Source organism: Amphiura filiformis, chromosome 2 (genome assembly GCF_039555335.1).
Source record: "Amphiura filiformis chromosome 2, Afil_fr2py, whole genome shotgun sequence".
Classification (NCBI taxonomy): domain Eukaryota; kingdom Metazoa; phylum Echinodermata; class Ophiuroidea; order Amphilepidida; family Amphiuridae; genus Amphiura; species Amphiura filiformis.
In genome coordinates, this window is record NC_092629.1 from 72949112 (window position 1) to 72974037 (window position 24926).

At 37.8% G+C, this 24926-nt stretch overlaps 1 protein-coding gene across 1 annotated transcript; it reads right to left on the minus strand.

The window, feature by feature from the left end:
• Positions 1-3454: 3454 nt before the first annotated feature.
• On the minus strand, positions 3455-10453 carry LOC140146592 (ADP,ATP carrier protein-like). Its single transcript, XM_072168460.1, is given in 3 exon segments — positions 3455-4036; positions 4889-5324; positions 10289-10453. Coding segments are annotated over 3 exon segments (909 nt in total). The 5' UTR covers positions 10409-10453; the 3' UTR covers positions 3455-3683.
• Positions 10454-24926: the final 14473 nt, after the last annotated feature.

Below are 24926 nucleotides of genomic sequence, written 5' to 3' on the forward strand. Positions count from 1 at the left end.
CTACACGTCTTTTTACATTTGTGACAAGATCAAGGGGAATGAGTCGCATGTCGACCCTGGTCGAAAATGAGTTTTACACATGTTTCTAAAGAGGACATTTTGAGCTTTCAGAAATTGAAACCCTCGTGTTGATACAACTTTTCTTCGTGAAGTTACGTTAATTTATCAATCCCTGAAAACAATATAAAACAAAAGAATTTTAACTTTCTTTGTCAATATCTCAAAATCAATATTAGCGACATCCGACTCATTTCCCTTGATCGTGTCACATTTTTGCATTTCGTCAAATATTTTTCGATTTATTTTGAAAAGTATTTCAGGGGGGGGACTTCTAAGTTGTATAATCTCCGACTTGAATTAACTTCACATCCGTTTCACCATAGACCCTGGAAGATATTTAATAAACATTTGGTCACACAGTAAACATGGTATAAGAACTACTATTCTATACACCAATCGGAGAAGTGTTTTACTCTATTTGGCCCTCTATTGATAGCAACACATGTACGAGAGTGGGAGATTTAATTCGTAATATCACTGTTGTGTACAATTCTGTATAGCACACAATAAATAATGGATGGAACCCCCAACCTCGGGACACCACAGTTGTACATCGGGGACACAGTAGTAATGGCGAAGTCGGATAGATATAGTAATTCGGTTACTGTAAAAGTCTTTTGACCTGGCTTGTTCAGAATAGAATAGAATGGGTTAAACTGCCACAGCACAGATGGTTCATGGTTGGGTTTTTGAAGCCATCCCGAAGTAATTTTTGTAGTTTGCATTCTGCCAATGACTTTTAGATTGGCAATGAGAGTATTCCAATTGAAATCCATACACCCCGTATCATACGGCGTATGGAAGACATGACAATAGTTGTCCACACAGGGAGTGTGAATTTCAAATGGGGTTACCTGAATTTAAAAATCTACACTCCCTGTGTGGGAGATAAAGGTCATGTCTTCCATACAGGGTGTATGGCTTTCAACTAGAATAGCCCAATGGTGTGTGTGAAAAACTCTTGTGCCAGTTTAATGTAATAAAGCCATGGCTGCAATAGCTGCCCTATAGATAAATGCCAATTTCTGCACTCTTTATTTTACATGACTATTTCTGCAATCTGCATTTCCGCAACAAAAATGACAGCTGGCAGCTATTGCGGATAAAGCTTTGCACAACCCTCATTCAGGGACTGACTTTTGGAATTTGCAGGAGAGCATTAAATAGCTCTCCTGGGGCCTTCAAGCAGAGCCGTTTAGAGCATTTACAATAGAATGTAAGGAGAGAATGATCGACAAAGGAACGCTAAAAATCACTCCTGTATCAGATTTAAGGAGAGCAGAGGGCGATTGCTCTCGCTCTCCTCAAAAGGCAGCCCCTGCTCATTTCTATTCACTCTTTGAAAAATAGAATGTCCACCTGGTAACAAAATTGGTCTTCAGCTGAGTTTATACTCCATCGCTGAGCAACAAGTAATTGGTTTCTAGCCAATGAGGCTTTTTGTTGCATTGGGATATCACTTGTCGCTCAGCGATAGAGTATAAATTCAGCTTTACTCTCCTCATTAGAATGGTCAACTGCAGATCCGTCGGATAATGCTTTTTCAATGAGAAATTAACTTTGCTGCTGGATGATGTCACGATGAGGTTAGCATTTATTCCGTATTGAAAAGCGTGTTCCGACGGATCTGCACTCGACCGGCCTCTTAGATTCCCTCCATGCTTAGGACTGTTCTTGCATTCTATGATACCAACTTATTAACCACAGAAGTTTGTACATATCTTGACATGGTATAATATAATACACACAGCACTGCATTGAAATATGTTCCATTTTTTAAATATATTTTATTTCTTCTCACTGATATTGAGGTACATCCAAGCTGAAATCATAATAAGTTAAACAACAACAAAAAACCCACTTCATCACTACACACAATTTTAAGACTGGGAATAATGTATGATTGGCCAGAAGATGTCAAAAACACACAATTTTATTGCATTTGCACCTATTATAAGGGAATATTTTTACATATGGAATAATAAGTAAACAAGATGAATGCTAACACAGGTTTCACATCAATTGGGTTAAAATTCATCTTGTGTATATATTTGAAAACCTATTTCAGGTGTAATAGTACATTAACAGGCACCACATAATGACCTGTATGCACATGGGACACATGATAGAGTTCTGAAATTGTTTAAATAGGCCTATGACTGAGATCTTCATCAACAAAATCAAGCCGAATTGAGTCATTATGAATGAATGTATACCTATTTGTAAATTATTGCCAATATAAATAAAACAATACTGGTAAGTTTGTTGAACACGGTTGACGACCATGTACTTGGCATGATTGCATAATCTTATGTTTTATATGTGGAACAAGCCATTAAATTACATGTACAACTTGATAAAAGTCACATCATATCACAAAATTTACTCTTGATTCTTGTAATGCAGACACAAAACCCATGACACTTGGCAATTACGCCTTTCCAGTTTACTTGATTAAAAACTGAAAAACGCAATTGCCTACCTTGCTAATATTGTATATTTCACAAAGGATGCACAACTGTTTATATACCTATTTAATCTGGGTTGAAATTGTTAACTACAAACAGGCCACCAAATCTTTGCACATCCCAAACATGAGTAACAACTACGAGTTTTCATTTCATGACGGAATATGTATAGTCACACATCCTACTTTCAATTAAAATAAGTGTACATTCTATGATTTTTGGCAACCATGATATGATTTTCTTCTCCCCGACCCCCGACAGATAATCTCTCCCAAGTGCACTCGACACTTATTTAGACAGAGTTCCAGGCAATTGTGAAGCTACTATTGCTGCTACAGTACTCATTATAGAAGGGTGCTTACCGTACTGTGTTCATTCCAATATTACATCGATGGGAAAATGCATTTAATTTGGTTGGGTTACTTGTGTGCAGCCACATCAAAACCATGCAGTTGGGCTGCTCTCAACAACAACAAGTTGAGATACTTATTGGCTCCAGAAGAAATTTGTAATCTCTTCAAAGATAGACCTTAAACCGTCTCAAATTTGTAATAATTGGATCTGGCATTTCATGTTTTACATGAAAACAGTTGTCCAATTTCTTTTTATTTTCCATAATACTTTGATGTGGCTGAAAGTACACAATTGCACTCAACAATGAATGCTAGCATGGGGTGAGGAATTTAATAACTGGATACACGGAAATCAACATATACAGCCTCTTACTACAAAAAATTGCAGTTTCACAAATCCCAATACTCTAAAATCACTCATTGCAGAAACAACTGAGCATCATGGCTCAATCTACAGTGTCTCCATTAAGGCTGCAAAATATATATTTTGGTTCCGGCCAAACGATGTAAGCTTATCGCATATTATATGAAGTCAGACAGTAATACTTTTGCAAAATAAAATAGTTCTTCAAATGACTAACTACCTCGGTTGAAACCGGAACCAGAAATATGTAATTTTGTTACACTCAGCCCTTAACAGACTAAATCCAAAGGTCTATTTATATGGGTTCGAACAGTTCAAAGTTCATGTTGAATGAGCTACCAATGATACATAGGATGGAAATTGCCTGGAAAAGTGTCAAATATACTAGATATGATGCCTAATTCTTTCCTTTTCTTGCTATTTTATAACTTGTGGTCATTAAAAAAGGAACTTCTTCAATTCATCATAGAGAACCAGGACAAGGGCACCACCTGTGCCACGCAAGATATTTGAGAAAGCGCCCTTGAAGAAAGCTCTGGGCCCTTCCGCTGCTGCAATCTTTCTCCAGCAGTGCAGTGTGTTTTTGTACTGGATTTCCTTTCCTTTCAGACCACTCTGCATCATCATACGCCTTCGGACGGTATCAAATGGATAGGACAAGATACCAGAGCCTGTGAGTTACCGTCTGCTAATCATCCAAGAGATCAAGATGTTGCGCTGGTATTGCTGTGGGAGCATGCCTTTAGCGGTATCGTAGAAACCGAAATAGGCTGCACGGTAGATGATGATACCTGCAGGACATGAAAAGGATTGGGATAAAAAGGAACAAAATCATTAGTTTGAACACAACTCTCAGAGAACATGACAATCATAATGTCAGTGTTAAATAACGGATCAGACATTTGCTTGATCACATTTATTTGCGCCAAAAATTGCGCTTTTTGATGTAGATATTTTCGATGACCCTCTGAAACCGAAATGTTTTTTTTTTTGTGTTGCAATCCCTAGATTATAATGTCCTACCCAAGCCTGCATTCACTGAACGGGCTACCGTAACCCGAGGGTCATTATGTTTACAAAGCTATAAATACAAGCCTTGCCAGCTTGCATGAGAAGTTCCAATGGCATCAACGAGTTGGTCTCCCTGCCACAAAATGTAATTGCAAGAGGCCGCAGCTCAATTCCTGGGATAACTATTTGAAGTCATACGATTATGTACAATCTTTTAAATAACTTTTTTCAAACCAGATTTGTTGGCATATTTGTAATGACAACAATACACCTAATTCGATTTAGCCAAATTCATTGTTTTCAGGACAACAGAGCAAGTTTGACAAGTTCAAAACTGCACAACTTGAGAACAAACTGAGATATGGTTGCGGTCAATGAACTGTGTCAGAAGAAATGAGGCTGCTACAGTGCTTTTTTATTACTTCAGTGGTCTGTGCTGTGCGCCGAGCGTACATGAGCGTAAACACATTTATAAGTGATAAATAATCACGCTGATTGGCTGATCAACAGTCTTGACAACAAGCCGGTTGGCACATAGAAGGGGAGGAAACCTCGCCACTTCTACGTGATCGCCAGCACGTACCCGGACCACAGAAGTACTAAAAAATTTACTTTATCTTTGCTCAACTTACCTTGAACAGACACGACGAAACCTCTGTAAAGACCCAAGGGTCCATCAGACTTGAAGACCTTGGTCAAACAGTTGACAAGGCCAGTGAACTCTCTTTGCCCTGCGCCCTTTCCTACATCAGCAGCTAGACGGGTACGGGCAAAATCAAGTGGGTATACAAAGCAGAGTGAGGTTGCACCGGCAGCGCCACCAGAGGCCAGGTTACCAGCAAAGAATCTCCAGAACTGTGTCTTCTTGTCGACGCCACCAATGAACATGCGCTTGTATTTATCCTTGAAAGCAAAGTTGAGGGCCTGAGTCGGGAAATACCTGATGACATTGGCCAAGTTGCCACGCCATAGTGAGAAGAACCCTTGCTCCTTTGTGACGCGGACAAAACAGTCTACGATACCTTTGTAATGTTGGTCTGGTGTCAGCTGCTTGGAGACATGTTGTACCTAAAATGCAATGAGATGGAGGGAAATCATATAAAGCATGTCATTTTTAAAGGGCTTGTTTCTATATCCAAGAGCTTTTCTACCAGGACTCTGTTTGGGGAAAAAGTGTTAAGTCACTACTGGGACCCACATTTAAAAAATCTTTGTTTTAATAACAGCCATAATTTAATCCAAATTGCCTATTTATCCATGAAGGCACAGTTCAATAGCCCCTCCCCCTAGGGTGCATCTCATGCCCCTCAAGTCACACAAATTTCTTGTCCCTACAATGTACATGTAGTCTCAAAACATGCCATTGCCCATTGGTCAAAATATACCCCCCACCCCCATGCCAAATTTAAAATTATTCCGAAGCTGTTTAGGGGAGCCTCCGTGACGTTGAAATTGATGGTCAATGGCCATACGGCCCATACCATATAAGGCACCTATTTGTCATGCATGGTTAACATTAAAAAATAAAAATTATTGCTGCCTTATGCATTTTGTTCATGTAGTTCAGGACGTTTGTCCTACCTAGATCTCAAGAATGGAGAGGGGTACTGATTACTGAACTAGTTTTGGTCTTATTTTGTTGCTTCTAGCTCAAATTGTGGAAAGAAAGAACTTCACACTTAATTTACTTCTTGAGATATTGCAATTCAAACGATATGAAGTCAGAGGTGGAGGATCGTACGGTTGAGGCATATGTCTTAATCAGGGTTCCCGTTAAGGATTTAAAAATGTGCGTCATGTGTGACGCAAGTTTGCTGACAAGGTTGAAAAAACTTGCGTCCAGACAGATTTTTGTGCGTCCATCTGAAATTCACAATCAATCATACTGGGAAACGCCACGGAATTTCATGGTCAGAACGGCAGCCCCTTATTGCTAACACATGTACCCGTACCCCGGGTCTACACTTCATCAAATGTTGATTGTTAAAATAAAATAAAAGTGCATTTTTGCCATGATATTCCATCTCCAGTCGCTATGTAAGCAGGTGGGTCAAAATTTTGGGGCTTTTATTATCTTAAAAATATAAAAGAATAAAAATGTCTTATTTTTATCATCAATTAATGATTAAATTTGAAGTTTTGTCTCGTCCACATGGACATAAAATACTTGATTACTATAATGATTAGCCATGTGAATTTGCGTCCAAATTTGTAAAATACGCGTCTGGACGCAATGACGCACACTAACGGGAAGCCTGGTCTTAATAAAGTATGGGGAATGTTGATTTTTACCACCTCACAAATATATTTTTTACTGTAACTTCAGACGAGTGATCGGGCACATGCACATTTATAGACCTTGCTAAATTGCCAGATAATTTTCTAATTATCCATGAATTATGCAAAGTTTTTAGAGACGCCTAAAAGTAAAAGAGCTATGCGTGTATGGTACTGAGGCAAGTGAGGCTGCCATGATACATGGGATGGGTACTGGTAGTAAACCGTAGTATGCACAAGATGCTACAAAATTATGGCTGCGTTTGGCAAATTTCAATTTGCATAATTTGGGTCACCAATTAGAAAAGTTGATTTAGGGCCCTAATTAACGCAACCACATGTTTGTTGTATTTCATGTGTAGGGGAGATTGGGGTTAGTTGGAACGCGGGGTAAGTTGAAACATTGTATTTTTTCTGACACAAAAATTAATTTGGTAAAATACTGGCACCTAGTAATAGGTATTTATAGTAAGGGTCATCCACCAAATTAGCAACAGCACTTATGCCCCACCAGTGTTGGCTTGGGAAAGGAATATTTGTTTTTTGACTTACTGACTAATTTTTATACCCCTCAGAAAAGATGCGTTATCTCCATGTTGTTTGAAGATTCGGGGGATTATTTTTTGAGTATCATAAGCACTAGTAGTAAGTCCCAGAATAATGTTAAATAAAAGTTTTATTGTATTTCTTATTTTGTGTAATGAACTTTGAAATGTAAAAATAGGCATCGGGGTTAGTTGAAACTTTTGAGGTGGGGTTAGTTGACACGTGAAAATCGCATAGAAAAATATGGTTAAAAATTTGACTTTTTAAAAATTTGTAACATGTTTACCATTTCTTCAATATTGCTTTAATATGGTTTTAAAAGCAATAATACAAGCAAAAAGTGCACACTGAAAGTACATTTTATAATATTTTAGGCTTCTCATATTTTGGTCCATGGTGACACTCATCACCTTGTGTCCAAAGTATTGACCCGCACTCCCACATATTTATTTATTCATTTTTTCACACTGATTGTATGTTAAAGGGTGCCTTCAAGGGGAAGTATAACCCTAACAACACAATAATAATTATTTTGAAATTTTTACAAGCCGTGTTTCAACTAAAACCACCCTATGTTTCAACTTACCCCAGGGGTGGGGTTAGTTGAAACACTTTTTTTCGAATTTTCAAATTGGATTATATGAATAATCATAAGCAGGTCCAATAAAGTTTAAGGCTGTATTTGTAGCATGTATGTATATGTTTATACTGATATGGTTAGTGTTTCTTGAAAGTAATCGGTTTGCGTTAAAAAGATGATTTTGTGAAAAATGTTTCAACTAACCCCAATCTCCCCTACTACTACTGTACTAACCATGACCATGTACCAAGTCACTTTCAGTACCATCTAATTGTATCTGAAAACTTTGCATATAAATTCATGCATAATAAATGAGAAAATTACCTAGCAAAACTGCATGCAGCATGCCAAAAATAAAGAAAATTGTTGCCAACCTCTTGGTTTCGCGCAATTTTGACAGGCCAAATTTTTGTAACCGAATGTCCGATTATGTCTTGTAATCACATGATCAGGAGAGCATGGACTTTCAATTTGAATTAGAAAATAATATATATCACAAATACAAATAGCCTACTGAAATAGCACTACCCGCTACCGGTATATCACCTTTGTTCCATAACCATTTTAAGGTATAGGACACTTTTTGTTTTTACTATAGCCCCCGAATGAAATGTATTTAATTATATGTGGCCATGCGTTTTGAGTTGGACCAGTAAATAGGTGGAGATGTTACATGCGCGCCACATTTTAGAGTTCATCTTTTTAATTTTCTCAGTTAATATGCAGCCTATGTAGTTAAATTTGGTGTCAAATTAAAGCTTGTGATGAGACCAATACAGCAAACCTTTAACAAGTTGTAAAAAGTGATTAACATTTGAATAATTTGCATCTAATTAGCATAATGTGCGGGGTGGAGGAGGATCAGGGGGAGGAGGATCAGGAGGAGCAAATTTAATAAAAGTGACCCCCAGGGGTCATATGATGCTAGAGGTCCATTTCTTTTTCCACATTTTTACAATTCACTGTAAACTGCATACTATAACACCATACAATCATATTCCAGGTAATTTAATTTGCTTTGAGAAGTAATTTTGCATTTTTATTTTCCGTTTGGGTTACACATTGGAAGTCAATGGGAAAATATGCCTTGAAAGAGGCTGGCGCAAAATCATTTTAATTTTATTGAACCCCATGATGTTATATATGTATTTAAAGCTCTGACTGAGAGGAATTCAAATATGGAACTTTTAAATATGTGGGGTGAAGCCAACTTTTTTTTTAATTTGTCAAATTTTACATTTTTTCCCTAAAATATTTGGTATTTTCAGTTTCATAACTCCTTAGTGTTACACCCTGTGCCATTTTAAAGGGCATTTTTGGATTCCTTGGTTCATTTGCAGCAAGAAAATGTATACCTTTATATATGTTTGTATAATATGTGAAAGATATGCATATCTGAACGAAACAACATGCAATTTTCATCTCGCAAAAACATGTAACACATTACCGGCCCAACTCAAAACGCATGGCCATGTGTGTACTCACTCAGGTAGCATTGTGTGTGAATTTTACATTCAAACTAAGTGCTATTCTTTTTTTATTGTCATTTTAGTGTCCAAAATGGCCCAAAATGAGTGTTTTCAATATTGCCATCCATTTCTAATCGTCACCCCCCCCCCCATAGACTTTACATGTATATTTCAAAATAAAAAGGCCCATATAAATTGAATAGCCTCTAGTTCGGATGTAAAATTCACACAAAATGTTTTTTGAGTGATTACAAAGAAAGATAATTAAATACTTTTCATTCGGGGGCTATGTGGAATTTTTTTTATTGTATTGGCTTGTACTACAATGAGGTCCTTTCACAATGTCAATGAATGTCCATCTGAAACAAAGCAGGTGGGTACATGTACCTTTTCCATTTGGATTATTTTCATACCCATGTACCAAATATTTTTTTCACACAGTATCAATCATGCCCATGTGCCCATAGTCATACGCCATCAAGGAAATAAAAAAGTCAGACCTTCATGACCTTGATTTCTGCCTAAACTCGATTTTAATCAATAATCACCTGTCTGGATAAATCAATTAAGCATTTCTAGAGTGAGAACAAATTTACAATTTCCCTGAAATTTAGTTTCGATTGAATGAAATGGACTAATAACACTTAAACAATCACTAAATTAGTGAATGTGCTTTCTTTCTTGCCTTAAATTTAATATTTCCTGTGACAATTTCAATACGAATGAACTTCACACACAACCAAACACTACAAAATCCCAAGTACATTTTTTTCTTATTATCAAACACTTTTGAACGATTGCTCGTGTACAAAAGGGAACCCCCGATCGATCCAATGATCCAGCCGGCGGGAGTGAAATTACGTAATCAGAACCCGCCTAGAATGAGACTTTCGATCGAAGTAGTAATCAAATTAATAACTGCTTAAAATTCTTTAGAAATTCCGTCTTAATGTAGCCGATTTAATGTGTTTCCTACGATCTACAAAATCATGGGTTAACACAATCGGAAGTGATCGCAGTGTCATGTACCACGTGTGTCAGTCGTGCAGCAGTTCACGTGTGTAAAATGGATTCCAGACAGCACTGACATGACTGATAAATTACCAACTTGTAACGTCGTTTTTTGACATGAAAACCTACATGAATCGTACAACTCTTACCTGTAATAGCAACTTTACTCTTTCAATAGGTGCTACACATGTTTTAGAAATAGCAGCGGCAATACCACCGGCTGCAAGATCTTTTGAAAAAGAGACCCAAAATTCTTTTGATCCTGCCATGGTTTCTGTGTCTGCGTGAGAGAATGAGAATCAGAAAAGGTCGATAGCAAGCCGGCCGGCGCACACAGTGACGTCACCTAGGATTTCCTGTAAATTGGGAGTCCTCATTAAAAATTCCTCCGCGGGTAAAGAAGTAGTTCTGTCATAGTTTGAAATTCTTTCCCCCAAACCTCATAAAATACTACTTGAATTAAATAATCTAACGCATGTTATGTAATGAAAAGGATCCTATTTTTATTTAAACAAATATTGAATTTGGGTAAAATGTGGAACAATATTCCAATCAATTAAGTCGGTAAATCGCCGGCTGTGAGGTGTTCATGTGTGCGGTGTGACGTATAGTGTAAGACGGATATTACACATCGGTGAACTCTTGAAAGTTTTAGTACCCCGGTTTAGTACATGACCCGGGTACATGAGCTTAGGGGGGGGCTAATATTATAGCCTTCACCTTCATTTCAATAGGTCGAGTTGTCTATAAAAGTGAAAGATAAGCCTATTAAAGTCATTACAATTGTCATTAAAGCATTTTCGAAAAGAAAAATTTGGCAAAGGAGAAGTTGACAATTAGGCCTAGGCCTAAGTTTCAAGCCCCAAGGGCATTTGGTCCAGATCCACAGCACTGTGACAGCAGCTTCATTCCCCTACCTATTCCACCCCCCCCCCCCCACTTTTCTCAAAAAAAAGTTGAGATTTTTATACCACTGGAAACCTCTGGGGTAGGCCTACATAAATGTTAATTTACAAAAAAAATTCTTGCAGATTTAGGCCTATCATTCCAAAAATATCGTGAAATTTGAATTAGGCCTATGTTCAGGTGCACGTAGGGCCTATAGGCCTACCACTAACGAAATTTCAACACATTGTTAGGGTAAGATGGGGTAAGTGGGACACTTAAGGATAGGCCTATTATTGGATATTAAACTCATGTAGGCTAAATGAATAAAGATTGAACTTATGTTTACTAGGACAATGTCTGGTGTTAGAACTTATAGGCCTAGTAGGCCTACCTGTTAGTTTTGGGGCCGATACTCCAAAATGGGGTAGGCTAACTTTGGGCACTTTTTAAACCACTGCTTCCAAACAAAACCAATTATATTTCTAATTAACTCTTTTTTATGACATTAGGGTTCCCTTCTAGGCCCTACACCTTGAAGTTGAAAAAGATTTTTAAATAATTTTGAAAGGGTGCCCTAGGGGTTAAAAGTAAAAATCCCGGGGGGGCACTCAACACAAATGACCATACGGGTATGCTCCCCGGAAAGACCCCCCCTTTTGGGTTTCTGCAGGCTCCGAAAGACCCCTATTTTTGACCAAAATAAAGCTCCGAAAGACCCTTGATTTTGATAATTTCAGCTCTAAAAGCCCCAAAAATTGCTCATTCCTCATATTTCTTGTTTTTTCAGGCGATTTTCAACCAAAAAGCCAAGAAAGACCCTTGATTTTGACTTTTCGCAGCTCCAAAAGACCCATTTTACTTGTTCACAGCCCGGTTCGCAGATCCGAAAGACCCCCTTTTACCGGTACGCCGTCAGCTCCCAAAGACCCACCACCTCAAAATTCCGGGGAGCATACCCACCAAAATTTTTGATGTGCCCCCCGGGTTAAAAAAAAATAGCCTGACCAAAGTAGGCCTACGTACCCCGCATTTGGGGCAGTGGCGTAGCTGGGATTCTTTCCAGGGCCGGGGCAAGCCTGTATTGGGCGGGGGCCCAAATCCACCAAACAAAAATGGGGGTAGGTGTGAGCGGGTGGTGCGACGCACCCCCATCGAAAAGACCATCGAAAAAACTTCCAAGCGCGCTAAAAATTCCAATTTCAGACAATTTTAGCCCAAAATGAATGTAAATTTTATGTAAATGCCAGTGCGCGCAAAATTTTGCAATGTTACCGCCGGATACCGTACCATATTTCGGTCCAAAACATGGTGTTTTGGGGAACATAGGCCCCTACCTTAGGCTATTTTAGGGGCATGGACCCGTACCCATCTGGTCTAATGGTAAATCCGGCCCTAAGTTTGAAATAGCTCAATGGTAAATGACTAAATCGGCCAATTTTGTGTTGATACTGAAAATGTTCGGTTGGGGCATGCAAGAATACAAGAAACATGTCGGACACAGCCTTCTTGACCACCTTTTTCGACTTTTCTTTTTGGGTTGGCCCTTTTATTGTTGTATTTGTTTTATTCAATATACTGCACCTATAGGTGCTTTTGTGCAATTAGCATTTCAAAAGATATCTATTTCTTTGTCTTCAAGAAGTCAAGTATATAGGCTATTGTCGAGTAACTATGAAATTATTATAATCTGATCTACAAGTTGGCCTGATGATGCATCCGAGATAGGATGTGAAATATTGCCACTCATCAAAACGTAAGTCCAGTAGATCAGATTATAATAATTTCATAGTTATTTATACCTGGATGAATGATAATCTTCATCGTATGGCACTACATATATCGTAGGCCTATGGATTCCCTCTTTCTCTTTTCCAGTCTCTCCCCTCTTTTCCTTCTCTCTCCCCCCCTCCTTTTTTCCCTGCACTGGGGGGGGGCAGGCAAATAGACAATTTTGCCACGCTTATTGATAATAATCATATGATATTGCATGTCGTATGGATTCCCCATCTCTTTTCCCCTCCTCTCCCTCTCTCCCCTAGTCCTCTCCCTCTCTCCTCCTCTCTTTTTTCCTCTCTCTCTCTCTCTCCTTTTTCCTCTTTTTCCTTGCACTAGGGGGCGGGGGCCCAAATGGCGCTAGTGGGCGGGGGCCCGAATAGGCCATTTTTGCCAGGGGCAATTCCCCCGGCAGCTACGCCACTGATTTGGGGCAACTTTGGTCAGAGTATTAGGTCTACATTCCCGGATGAAGAAAAAAAAATTGATCTTCGCTGTATATGGACAAGTTGTTGTTTTTTGTGACATTTGTCCCCTTGCAAAATTAACCAAGTAGGGGGAAGTGGGGCAAATTGGTCCACCTAATGTCCCATTTTGCCCCACCAGATTTTACTCGGCTATAATACTAATACCCGACAACTTGCGACAAGTGACCACTACAAAACAAAAGGTACATCACCAAGTGTCTAGTAGACTTACGTTTCACAAAAATTGGTGCCGGTCGGCCTCCGGCTTCATTATTTTATTAAGGTGTCTTTAAGGCGTCCCATTTTACCCCACTGCAAGATTTTTCTGTAACAGAGGCTGGGGTAAAATGGGACAGCTGGGGTAAAATGGGACGCCATTGATTTACTATGGGACTTTTTTTGTTGGGGCAAAATGGGACAGTTTGAGTTAGCACACAGTAAATCAATGGCGTCCCATTTTACCCCAATTTGGCATATTTCTAAAAGAAAGCTTTTCTTATAATTGTCGAAGAAAAAAGTTACAATTGTTGTCTTATTTAATTGAAAGGGTAGCTTAGAAGTTATTTTTCAATTTGAGAAACACTAATCCGGACCATTGATTCAGATATTGAGCCACAAGTCGTGACCTCTGCTTAGACGTGACAAAAAAATGGAATACTTATTTTGATGTGTTAAGCTTACGGCCCTCAGAAGTTCCTGTTTAATGAAGAATGGTACTTTTAAACGGTTTGAAATATAAATAGACATTATATCAAAGTTATTTTCTTGCAAAATGGGCAAAATGTGACTATTTTAAGGTATAAAAGTATTTCCGAAATCACTGTCCCAAATTACCCTGTGTCCCAATTTGCCCCAAGTTACCCTACACATCCTTGCTCAAAAATATTGATTTTTATTTTTTCTGAAAAAAATGTAAAAAAATGCTCATTTTTGGTCAAACATTCCATTTTTCGTAAATTTCGAGGAAAATTGGACATGGGCGATTAATATTTCTTTCAAACATATTTCTTAACAAATTGACATCAAATATGACTAAAAACAATATTGCTGTACGAAAATATGACCATTTAAAAAAATATATTTGACACCGCTGACCTGTAGCTAATTATGTAGGCCTAATGACTCAACTGTCGCACTTAAAAGTGGGACACATAAGGGGTAGGGGCATTATATTTATGATATTATTAATATTACATTAAGGGGGGTACTACACCTGTGGTAAATTTGTGACTATTTTTGCATTTTTCTCAAAAATAATAACACACTGGTAACAAAAGTTATTTATATTATTGGGGCAAGGAATCAAATTACTACACTGAAATTTCAGTGACTCAAGACAAGCGGTTCAGTATAATGAAAGGAACGAGGTAGGCCTACACTTAGCTGTACCTCATTTCTTATATAAATAACGAACCGCTTGTCTTGGGTCATTAAAATTCCAGTGTAGTATTTGGATTCCTTGCCCCTATATAATATACATACATTTTGTAACCAATGTGTTATTAGTTTTTGAGAAAAATGCAAAAATAGACACAAATTTATCGAGGGGTGTAGTACCCCCTTAAAAGAACATATTTTACAGCAATGCATATTTACATTAGAGCATTTGGGCATTATTATAGGCCTACTATTATTTTGTTTATAAACAAAAAATTAATTTCATCTGAATACATGAGGCAGATTTTATTTTTGCTTGGGTTTTTAGTGACAAAACCCAAAAAAACCCAACGATTTGCGATTTTCAGCCACAAAATCAATAATCAAGTCATTCAATAGACGTGTCCAGTACGGTATTAATTAAATTTTTGAGCTTGTTGGCTTCATTACCCGGTATATGCAATTTATCTTGGTAATGTTGTTATTTTTTGTATCAACATTGATTTCAAGTACCACTATCCCAACTACTCCAAGTGGATGGGATAAGTGGGACACCATAAAAAAATAGCCCTAATTGGCTCATTTGCATAATTTCATCATTTTGTCTGCTATCAGGCTTTTAATGGCAAATGAAATATATTATCTCTCAATTTGTCCATAATGCTCAGTATTAAAGATGTTCAAATATTTGGTAATAAATAGGCGTAATAGGCTAAGTATAACTAGGCGGTTACCCGTATTTGGCGGTTCTTGGCTGTCGCGATTACCTGGCTGATGGTGACTGTACTCACCAAGTTTTATGCCCCTAGGACAGTTTTACTAATTCCATATGACAGTTTTTAGTAATTTGACCTTGGATGACCCCAAAATGACCTTCCAAAAATTTGACTCTAAAAGGCGACTGTACCCACCAAGTTTCATGCGCATACGACATTTTTTACTAATTTGACCTCAGATGACCCCTGAGTAACCCGGATGACCCCAAAATGACCTTCCAAAAATTTGACTATAAAAGTTGACTGTACCCACTAAGTTTCATGCCCATACGATAGTTTTTACTAATTTGACCTCAGATGACCCCTGGATGACCTCGGGTGATCTTGGCCCACAAACTGAAACAAACTTGTTCTGTCTGAGGTCCAGATGCACCCATCCACCAAGTTTGAGGAACGTGCGACACCTAGTCTCCGAGAAAATAGGCGGAAAACAGTTTTTACTAATTTGACCTCAGATGACCCCTGGGTGACCTTGAACCACTAATCAATACAAACTTGTTCTGTGCTAGGTCAAGATGCACCTACCCACCAAGTTTCATGCCCATATGACAGTTTTTACTAATTTGACCCCTAGATGACCTCTTGTGACTTTGACCCACTAACCAGTACAAACTTGTTCTGTCCTGGGTCAAGACGCACCCACCCGTCAAGTTTGAGGAACGTGCGACCCCCAGTCTCCGAGAAAAACAGTTTGTACTAATTTGACACCTGGATGACCTTGGGTGACCTTGACCCACTAACCAATACAAACTGGTTCTGCCTGAGGTCAAGATACACCCACCCACCAAGTTTGAGGAACGTGCGCCCCCCAGTCTCCGAGAAAAGAGGCGTAGACAAACAGTTTGAGGAACGTGCGACCCCTGGTCTCCGAGAAAATAGGCGGAAAACAGTTTTTACTAATTTGACCTCAGATGACCCCTGGGTGACCTTGACCCACTAACCAATACAAACTTGTTCAAGATGCACCTACCCACCAAGTTGCATGCCCATATGAAGTTTTACTAATTTGACCCCTAGATGACCTCTGGTGACCTTGACCCACTAACCAATAGGCCTACAAACGTGTTCTGTCCCAGGTCAAGACGCACCCACCCGTCAAGTTTGAGGAACGTGCGACCCCCAGTCTCTGAGAAAAACAGTTTTTACTAATTTGACCCCTGGATGACCTCGGGTGACCTTGACCCACTAACCAATACAAACTTGTTCTGTCTGAGGTCAAGCTGCACCCACCCACCAAGTTTGAGGAACGTGCGACCCCTAGTCTCCGAGAAAATAGGCGGACAGACACACAGACAGATACACACAGACAGATACTATAGATAGACGATGCGTATTATTATATAGATTCCTCAAAGTTGGCCGCTACATCAAGGTAGTGTTGGTCTCAAGCATCTCCCGCAGCTCAAATACCAAATAAACTTTATTATGTTTTGATGAATCCAAGTGTGTACAAATATTGGATCCAACACATAATAATGATAAAAATGGATACTTTACACCCAATATTTATTGGTCTCGCTATGAGTTTTAAAATATTGGACTTGACTACGTCTCGTTCAATATTTTAAAACCCATAGCTCGACCAATACCTAAATATGGGCTCAATCGATCCAATTTTATGTCAATGATTCAGCAGTGAAATTATAACATACATACTTACATTACTCGTTGACTGCCGATAAAACGCCCAATAAAGACTTAGTCACCGGACCGCGCCGGCCAGTTAAAGTACATGCCCTATCACACCACTCCACACCATACATAAATTCTCCCAGTCACATTTCCCAAATATGAAATTAAAAAAAGTCCAATTTTAATTTACTTCTTTTAAAGTTTGGCAGAGGCGGGGTTCGAACTCACGGCGCAACGCTTAGTACTCTATGAGCCTAGCGCCTTAGACCACTCGGCTACTTGTCGTGTTGTTATTCATTTGAAACTTATTTAAAAATATAATCGCTACCACGTGACAAGCAAAGACAGAAAACGTATTATATTTTGGAATTTTATCATTAATGTGTATTATAATAGAGCTACCATTATTTATATTGTTGAATTCTCAAGCGCATCATTTCGAATTGGGTTTTTATTCCTAAAGCCCGATACTGACTCCACCTGTACATTTTAATTTCATCGCGGGATGCTTAGATGTTTGAAAAGCATCGCAGCATCGCATACCGCTGCGAAGTGGAGTCAGGATCGGGCTTAATTCGAACCACCAGCATCCATGGTTCGATGTAGAGAGTCTTTCCTATTCAGAGGAAATATTGCAATTACACACCTTATTGCCTTTTAACAATAACCAATGACACTAGCACGTAATTCCAGTCAAGCACCAATCTTTAATCCTATTGTTGAAGAGGATAATAAGCTTATACTTATGTATAGCATTCGTAAAAAAGCTTAAGTCTTTGTTTGCTTTGGTTAAGTCCTGTTCAAGTGGTGGATTAACCAACAATCGTTCAGTTGGCGATGATTTGAAGTGACCGCCAATTATGACCATTTGATATTTAATAGGGGCCTACCAGCAATGTGGAAAAAAAGAAATAATGTAGTGCCAAAATAATGTACTATTACGGAAGTTTAACAAGTTACAACTCCGCTTCTGCAGTACGAATGTCAGCGGCGAATGTCAGGTTATTATTTCCCAGTCTTGAAAAAAATTGCAGGCAGAGGTGGGAATCGATCTCGGTACCTCCCGGTTAAAAAGCACTGTGCGAAACCACTAAGCCAACTAAATATCTGTCGTGAGATGCTTGACATTAATCTTTGATATTGCTGAATGGAACAAATCGCGGAATTAAATCAGTAATAAAAGAAGTAGATTCTTATTTAGCGGCCAAATTGGATAAAAGGGAAATATTTGTCCCTGCTCTAAAGAAAATATAGGTTAGAAAATTATCAAATAAATTTAAATTAAAAATTGAGACTTTATATTTATTTATTTCACAAGGCGGCATTTTCACAGACAAACACTGTATACGCTAAAAACTCGACCCTCATTACTAGATGATGGCATAGCTCAGTGTTAGAGCATCAGACTGGTAATGTCAATATCGTTGGTTCGAATCCGCCTGCCAGCAATGGTTATTATGATTTTAATGCTACGCTACAATTTGTTCAATTTTTTTTCATTTATTTATTTATTCACTCATTCATTCATTCATTCATTCATTCATTCATTCATTCATTCATTCATTCATTCATTCATTCATTTATTTATTTAAATAATTTGATATATATTTGAAAGGGTATTTGAGCAATTTGAAATTTTTACCCCCGTATAATCCTATGGGGTCATTTTGAACCCTATTCATTCATTCATTCATTCATTCATTCATTCATTCATTCATTCATTTATTTATTTATTTATTTATTTATTTAAATAATTTGATATATTTGAAAGGGTATTTGAGCAATTTGAAATTTTTACCCCGTATAATCCTATGGGGTCATTTTGAACCCACCCCCTCCCAAATTGCCAAAACCTATGAGTTTAAATCATACATAATGATCAGTACGTCAATCATGAGTGAACACCGGTTGGTCACTGCATTTATTTGGGAATGGGTAGGCACTGCAGCTTGATTCACCATCCACAACATGATAATGTGTGCACATGCTACATTATATACACTTGTAGGCCTATGTTGTTGTTGGTGTATAAGTAATGGGCCTTGCAATTGAAATGCCTCAAGCTTTTAATCCGATATGCAGATTATCTATTTGTTTTCATGAATTGGAAGACATTCTTTGATGTATTACTGAGCTCAATGATCTGAAATTACTGGAGTGTGAGGCACCCGTGTAAGATACAGTCGACACTACCTACTGTGCACTTTCGGTGCGCAAGTACGCGGTAGTACCGATGCAAAGCTAAATAGTTTATAGCTTGGTATACAGAATCATACGGTTTGTAGCGTATACTTTTCTGGCCGGTACCGTGTTGCCGGTGATGACGAATAAAATTACAAAAACGACTGCAAATGAAGTCTGAGTGACCGATGGGAAACCGCGATTTCGCGAATCATGAACAGAGTTTTCGATACGAACATTGTTTTGTTTCATTTGGAACTGTCTTTGGCCTAAATAGAGAAACCCTATTTTCATGATTTATTCACTACTTTACTGCCGTATAATGCATAATTTGTTGAATGTGTGGTGGTGTGATTTTCGGTGTCACAACTGACTGAACTGTCATCATGTCATGTCCATGTGTAAAATGTTTTAAGCTTACCCGGTCAATGCCGGTAAATGTATCCGCGGTACCATGTATGTTGTCTACACTGCTGAGTGATGACCAGCTGACACTCATGCACTAGCTGCACTGCCGATGGCGATGCGATGATATGGCGCGGCACCTTCCAGGGTAAGTTCTACTTAGTAAAATTATATCCAAGTATCAATCATTCTCATTGCTCCACATTTGTTGGTCATAATTAATATATGCAGTGGCAGTGCCAGTGATGGTCGACGTCATTGTGTTGCTCGAGAAGTCTAGCCAAGAATTTGCTCACCGATAGCTTCACATTCTAGGCTAGAGACCATTGCATTCAAAATCTAGACTTCGGATTTGCTGAAGCATGACACCGTGTACTAAGCAATGGAAGTTACTTTCTAAGTAAACACTGTCACAGCCGATCACGACAGACGATCGCATCAAAACAAAAATGTTGTGAAAATTACACTTCAGCACAATTTTAAACTGTCCATCAAATCTTACTCAAAAGATACAGTTGACTCATCGAAATAACTTTCATCCAAATTTCAACATTAACAGAATAAATAACCTCCGGTGCAAAAAAGTGCACCGCTGTCTGACCGAAAAACGATAGCAACATACAACTCTAGCATCGAATGCGTAACTATCGTTTGCAAATTCGGAGCTGGTCATGTGTCTTACGGTGGGACCCCAAAATACCTGGTGATGTTACATTTTTCTCGCCTCTTTCTAATTTAACTTGTTCTCACAGGGCTATTCTTGGTCCAATTGCATCAAGTTTGGGCTCATTATACAGCCTGATTATTCTAATTTTCAAATGTATAAATGGGCAATTCCAAGCAAAAGTGGACATGACTCAAAAAACTAAAATTGCCTTTTGTATTTCTTTTAACTTTCATAATATTCCAAGCAGATGTAATGTTCAAGTTCTAAACTTTTTTCTGCATTTTTCTAACATTTTGTTTAAAAAAAAACTTTCTTCGGAGAGTGTATTTTTAGTTTGAAAAATCCTGTTCAACTTAGATATTTTCTAAGTGGGTCTATTTTATTAAACAGGGGCACTTTTCTTTTTAATTTGATACATTTTATATCTATGAAATATGGTCTTCAAGAAATATCCATCACATTTTAAATAACCCCCCGCTAGTTTTTTCCTTTCATTGTGTTTTCATAACACTAAATATGGTGTAGCACAAGTTACCGAGAGATGCATTTTTAATATATTTACAAAATGTTGACAATTTAATTGATGCCACTTATTATTTTCCTTCTACTAGTAGTACCTTGAATAAAAATAAGAAATTGAAATACAAAACACTATCCACCACATAATAATGACCCCTTAAAAACTGTAGCACGAGTTACCAGTAGCACGAAGTTACCGATGTAGCACGAGTTACCATAGCCCACTTCCCCCTGTACCAGCAAAGGTAATGCAAAATACCACTTGGCAGTAATAGAGGTATCTCCCAACTGCATGAATATGCATAAATGTAACCATGGTAACAACTTTCTAGCAGTAGTGTAGCCAGTTGGGGGGGAGCAGGTGGGGCAGACTTCCCCCGGCAAACTAGAATTACGGGGTTCGTAATTAAGGTGGCACTCACTCAAAAGTGTGTAAATAACAATGTTTTGTAAATACAAATGATATGCAATATGCAAATAGGCTCATTAATATGCATAAATATGCAAATAACATTCATGACAAACATCAGGTCACAATATACAATCACCAAACCAAGTTTCAAGTTGATTGGTTATTTTATGCACTTTAAAGCTGCAGAGTGGATCAATGAAAATGTAGGCAAAATATGCAAATAAGCTCATTAATATTCATAAATATGCAAATAACACAAAACTATACAGCACATCAAGCCACCATATCCTATCACCATACCTAACTATCTATCTGGCATAGTATACCAAGTATGTAGTTGATTGATTATTGTGTTGAAGCTGCACAGTGGATTAATCAATTTGCTTCCTCCCGAGCAGCCGAACAAAGAAGCAAACAAAGAAACAACCAGGCAAAACACACATGTGTGGGGGCCCAAAATTAAAGATAAAAGTGCCCTTCTTACAGAAAAATGAAAGTAAAAATATGGAAGGCAAAGATAGAGAACAGGTTCAAGGAGCCAGTTCCACCCTGATCATGCGCCAAAATAGTGTAAATACATGTATACCAAATTTTTACCAAAATAAAGTCCCTTTTTGAAGCTCAAGACTTAAACTTGTACAGTCTCTCTAAAAGAAATGCTCTATATCCCGTTACTAATACCTGGTCAAAATGATGCAACCAAAATTTTTAGTTCCCCCCCCCCCAAATCTAGCCCAAGAAATATAGATACTGGAAATCCTGAGACTAGCTAACAGCCACAGTGACATTTCAAGTTGATACTGAGATTTGTATGACTGATACAAAATTTGTTCATGTTGTTGAGTATGATGGGTCTCATTTTCCAGGTGAAGTGATTGATATCGTGCAAACTGTATTCAGTAATGCACCAAGCAGGTAATCACAGGAAATGATCTCAACCAAAAGATGACCAAGCATTCTATACCGGTACCTCAGAAAGTAATTTTTAAATTTAAAGAACTACAAACATTAGGCTTGTTCAGACGATCGCTTGTAAAGTCGCTTGTAACTACATTCAAATGTATACTTGTATGTAGTGTCCGTCTAAACGCACTCGCATGTAGCTATGCAAGTTACAAGTGACGATTTTACTAATCTTACGTAGTATGGGGCATTAGGGACCACCGGATATCGTAAAAATCATAAAATTGCAAAATTGTCTTTAAAAGTACATGGTCCTGTGTCATAAGCAGGGACAGGCGATTTGCGGAACCTTTTCTCCGCACAATTGGCTTTTTTTTTTTTTTTCCTGTGGGCAGGGATACATGATTTGCACTGAAAAAAGAGTTCCGCGCAATTTGCTATTTTTTTCGCGCAAATCGCCTGTCCCCAGGGGTCATATAAAGCTGGGGTACCTTTGTGTTACATGTCATAAATTGTTGAAAATCAGAGGTGGTGTGGCATAAAGTGCTGTATCATTTTGCCCATAAATCTGACAATAGTAAAAGTATATATTTTCGAATAGCTTATAATACAGGGATAATAACTTTTGAGTTTCAAATTGATATACAGGGTTGCCCAAAATATATACAGGGTGAAACAAAAAGATAAGTGCTTGAAAACTTGTCTATGTACATGTAATTTACCTATTTATTTTTCACTAAAATGATTTTAGCAATAACAGTGATGTGAATAGTATATTGATGACGCTTTCACAAAATATACAGTTTGTTTAAGTTTTGCCTAAAGTTAAAAATAAATATACAGGGTGTGCCAAAAACCTGTAGAAAATTTATATAAAAAATTTAGATAACTGTTAACGTACACATTATTTGGCCATGTAAACAAATGACTACCCAAATATACTCCAGAATGACTTGAATGGTGCAGATTACAGTAAAATGTTAAATTATGCCATACAAAATTATACAGGGTGTCAATAAATAGTAACACAACATAATTTCTGCTATAAAATATACAGGGTGTCATTAAATAGTACCGGTAACACAACATAATTTCTTCAATTTTAAATGTACAAGTGATCTTTAACTTCAGACATGTACCTTGTCCCTTACAAAATGTTTCATACAATGTAATTCCAGTGTACAGTGTACTTTGTAATACAATGCTTTTTTGTCGATAACTAGGCATGATGATTGAAATGTGCACAAAAACTAAGGCCTTTTGGAATTTGGAAATTTAAAAAAAAAAGATATTTTGAAAAGATTAGGACCTATTTTGTGATATATTATACTATTTATATGTAATTCTAGATTCCTAGAGTCAGCAGCTTTCCAAAAATGTATACTCTTACTATGCTAGGGTGAATGGCTCAAAAGATTTTTAAAAAATTGGATATGCAATGAAATCGCACAACTTAACACTTTGAATTACTGAGTCTTGCATAACGACAAACAGGGTGGTCATGTGACATGCCTTTACATGTACTTAAAAAATAAAATAAATAAAATACAAATTCCGATGTTAACATCTAGCGCCTTTCCCCAGATCTCAGAGGTTTGTAATTTCCCTGCCATGGTGAATCATCACAATCAGATCCGTGATCGCAAACCTGTCTGCACTTAGATCCCCAATTATCTGTGCAGCTCCCCAAATTCCATTGGATGAAGGGAGTTTTTGATATTTACCAAACAACTAATAACCTATTTTTGAAAGCAGGAGGAAACTGAAGATCCTGGAGAAAACCTGCGAGAGCGAGCATGGAATCGGGAACCCAATTGCACATTAGTTTGTGTGCCGCGCCGGGGCTTGAACCCGAGTCCTCAGTGGTGCAAGGCGAGAGAACAACCGCTGCTCTCTCTAGGGCACGTCTTTAGCGTCCCGTAATAAACTTTTTAGGCTTCTTGTGAGAAACACGCCATCTCGCGATGACCTCATGGCATGTGAACCAATCAAAATCCAGCTACTATCCAACCTGCAAAAGGACGGCGCTTGATGTAAAAAAAGGGATAAAGTCAATACTTGATTCTGAGAATGTGTACGCATAGTGGTGATTGTATTAAAGTAATATTGTAAAACGCCGTCACAAATTCGACGTTGCCAACATTATAGGCTATCAGCATTTTTGCGCCTGCCTGCATTATAACAATGCATAGCAACGATTATGGGACTGGCTCAAAAATCAGATACCCTAGGATTTAATAAAGTTCAAAGTTCATACAAAGTAAAATCGTTCGACGATTGTCATGGATAAGAATTTACGCACTGGAAACATACATGTTGTGTAGGCCTATCATAGCTGAATAGCTCTCAACAAATGATGACATGATGATCGATAATTAGCATGATCAAACTCGGAACTGCAAAAGTCAGATATCTGATAGTATGATTCAGCAGCAGGATGTCATGACTTAATTTATTCTTTATGATTACGATTTAAAAAACAACAACGAAATAATAATTATAATTAAACGATGATAATATTATATACTATAGCCTAATGTATAGGATTTTGTTTTAAATTAAAGAAATTATAAACATTTTTTATCATAGGCCTAAATATAGGTTAAATATAGGCCTAGGCCTATATATCATTTCGCAACATCTTATAGGCCACACAAACAGCATGAACATGATGAATATTATAAACTTGTCAAATAACTTAAAAACATGAGACGAAAATACCTAGATTTTAGTCTCAGTTCAAAACGTTGTCATTTTGTCTTTATTTATACAATATTGCTTCTCGTA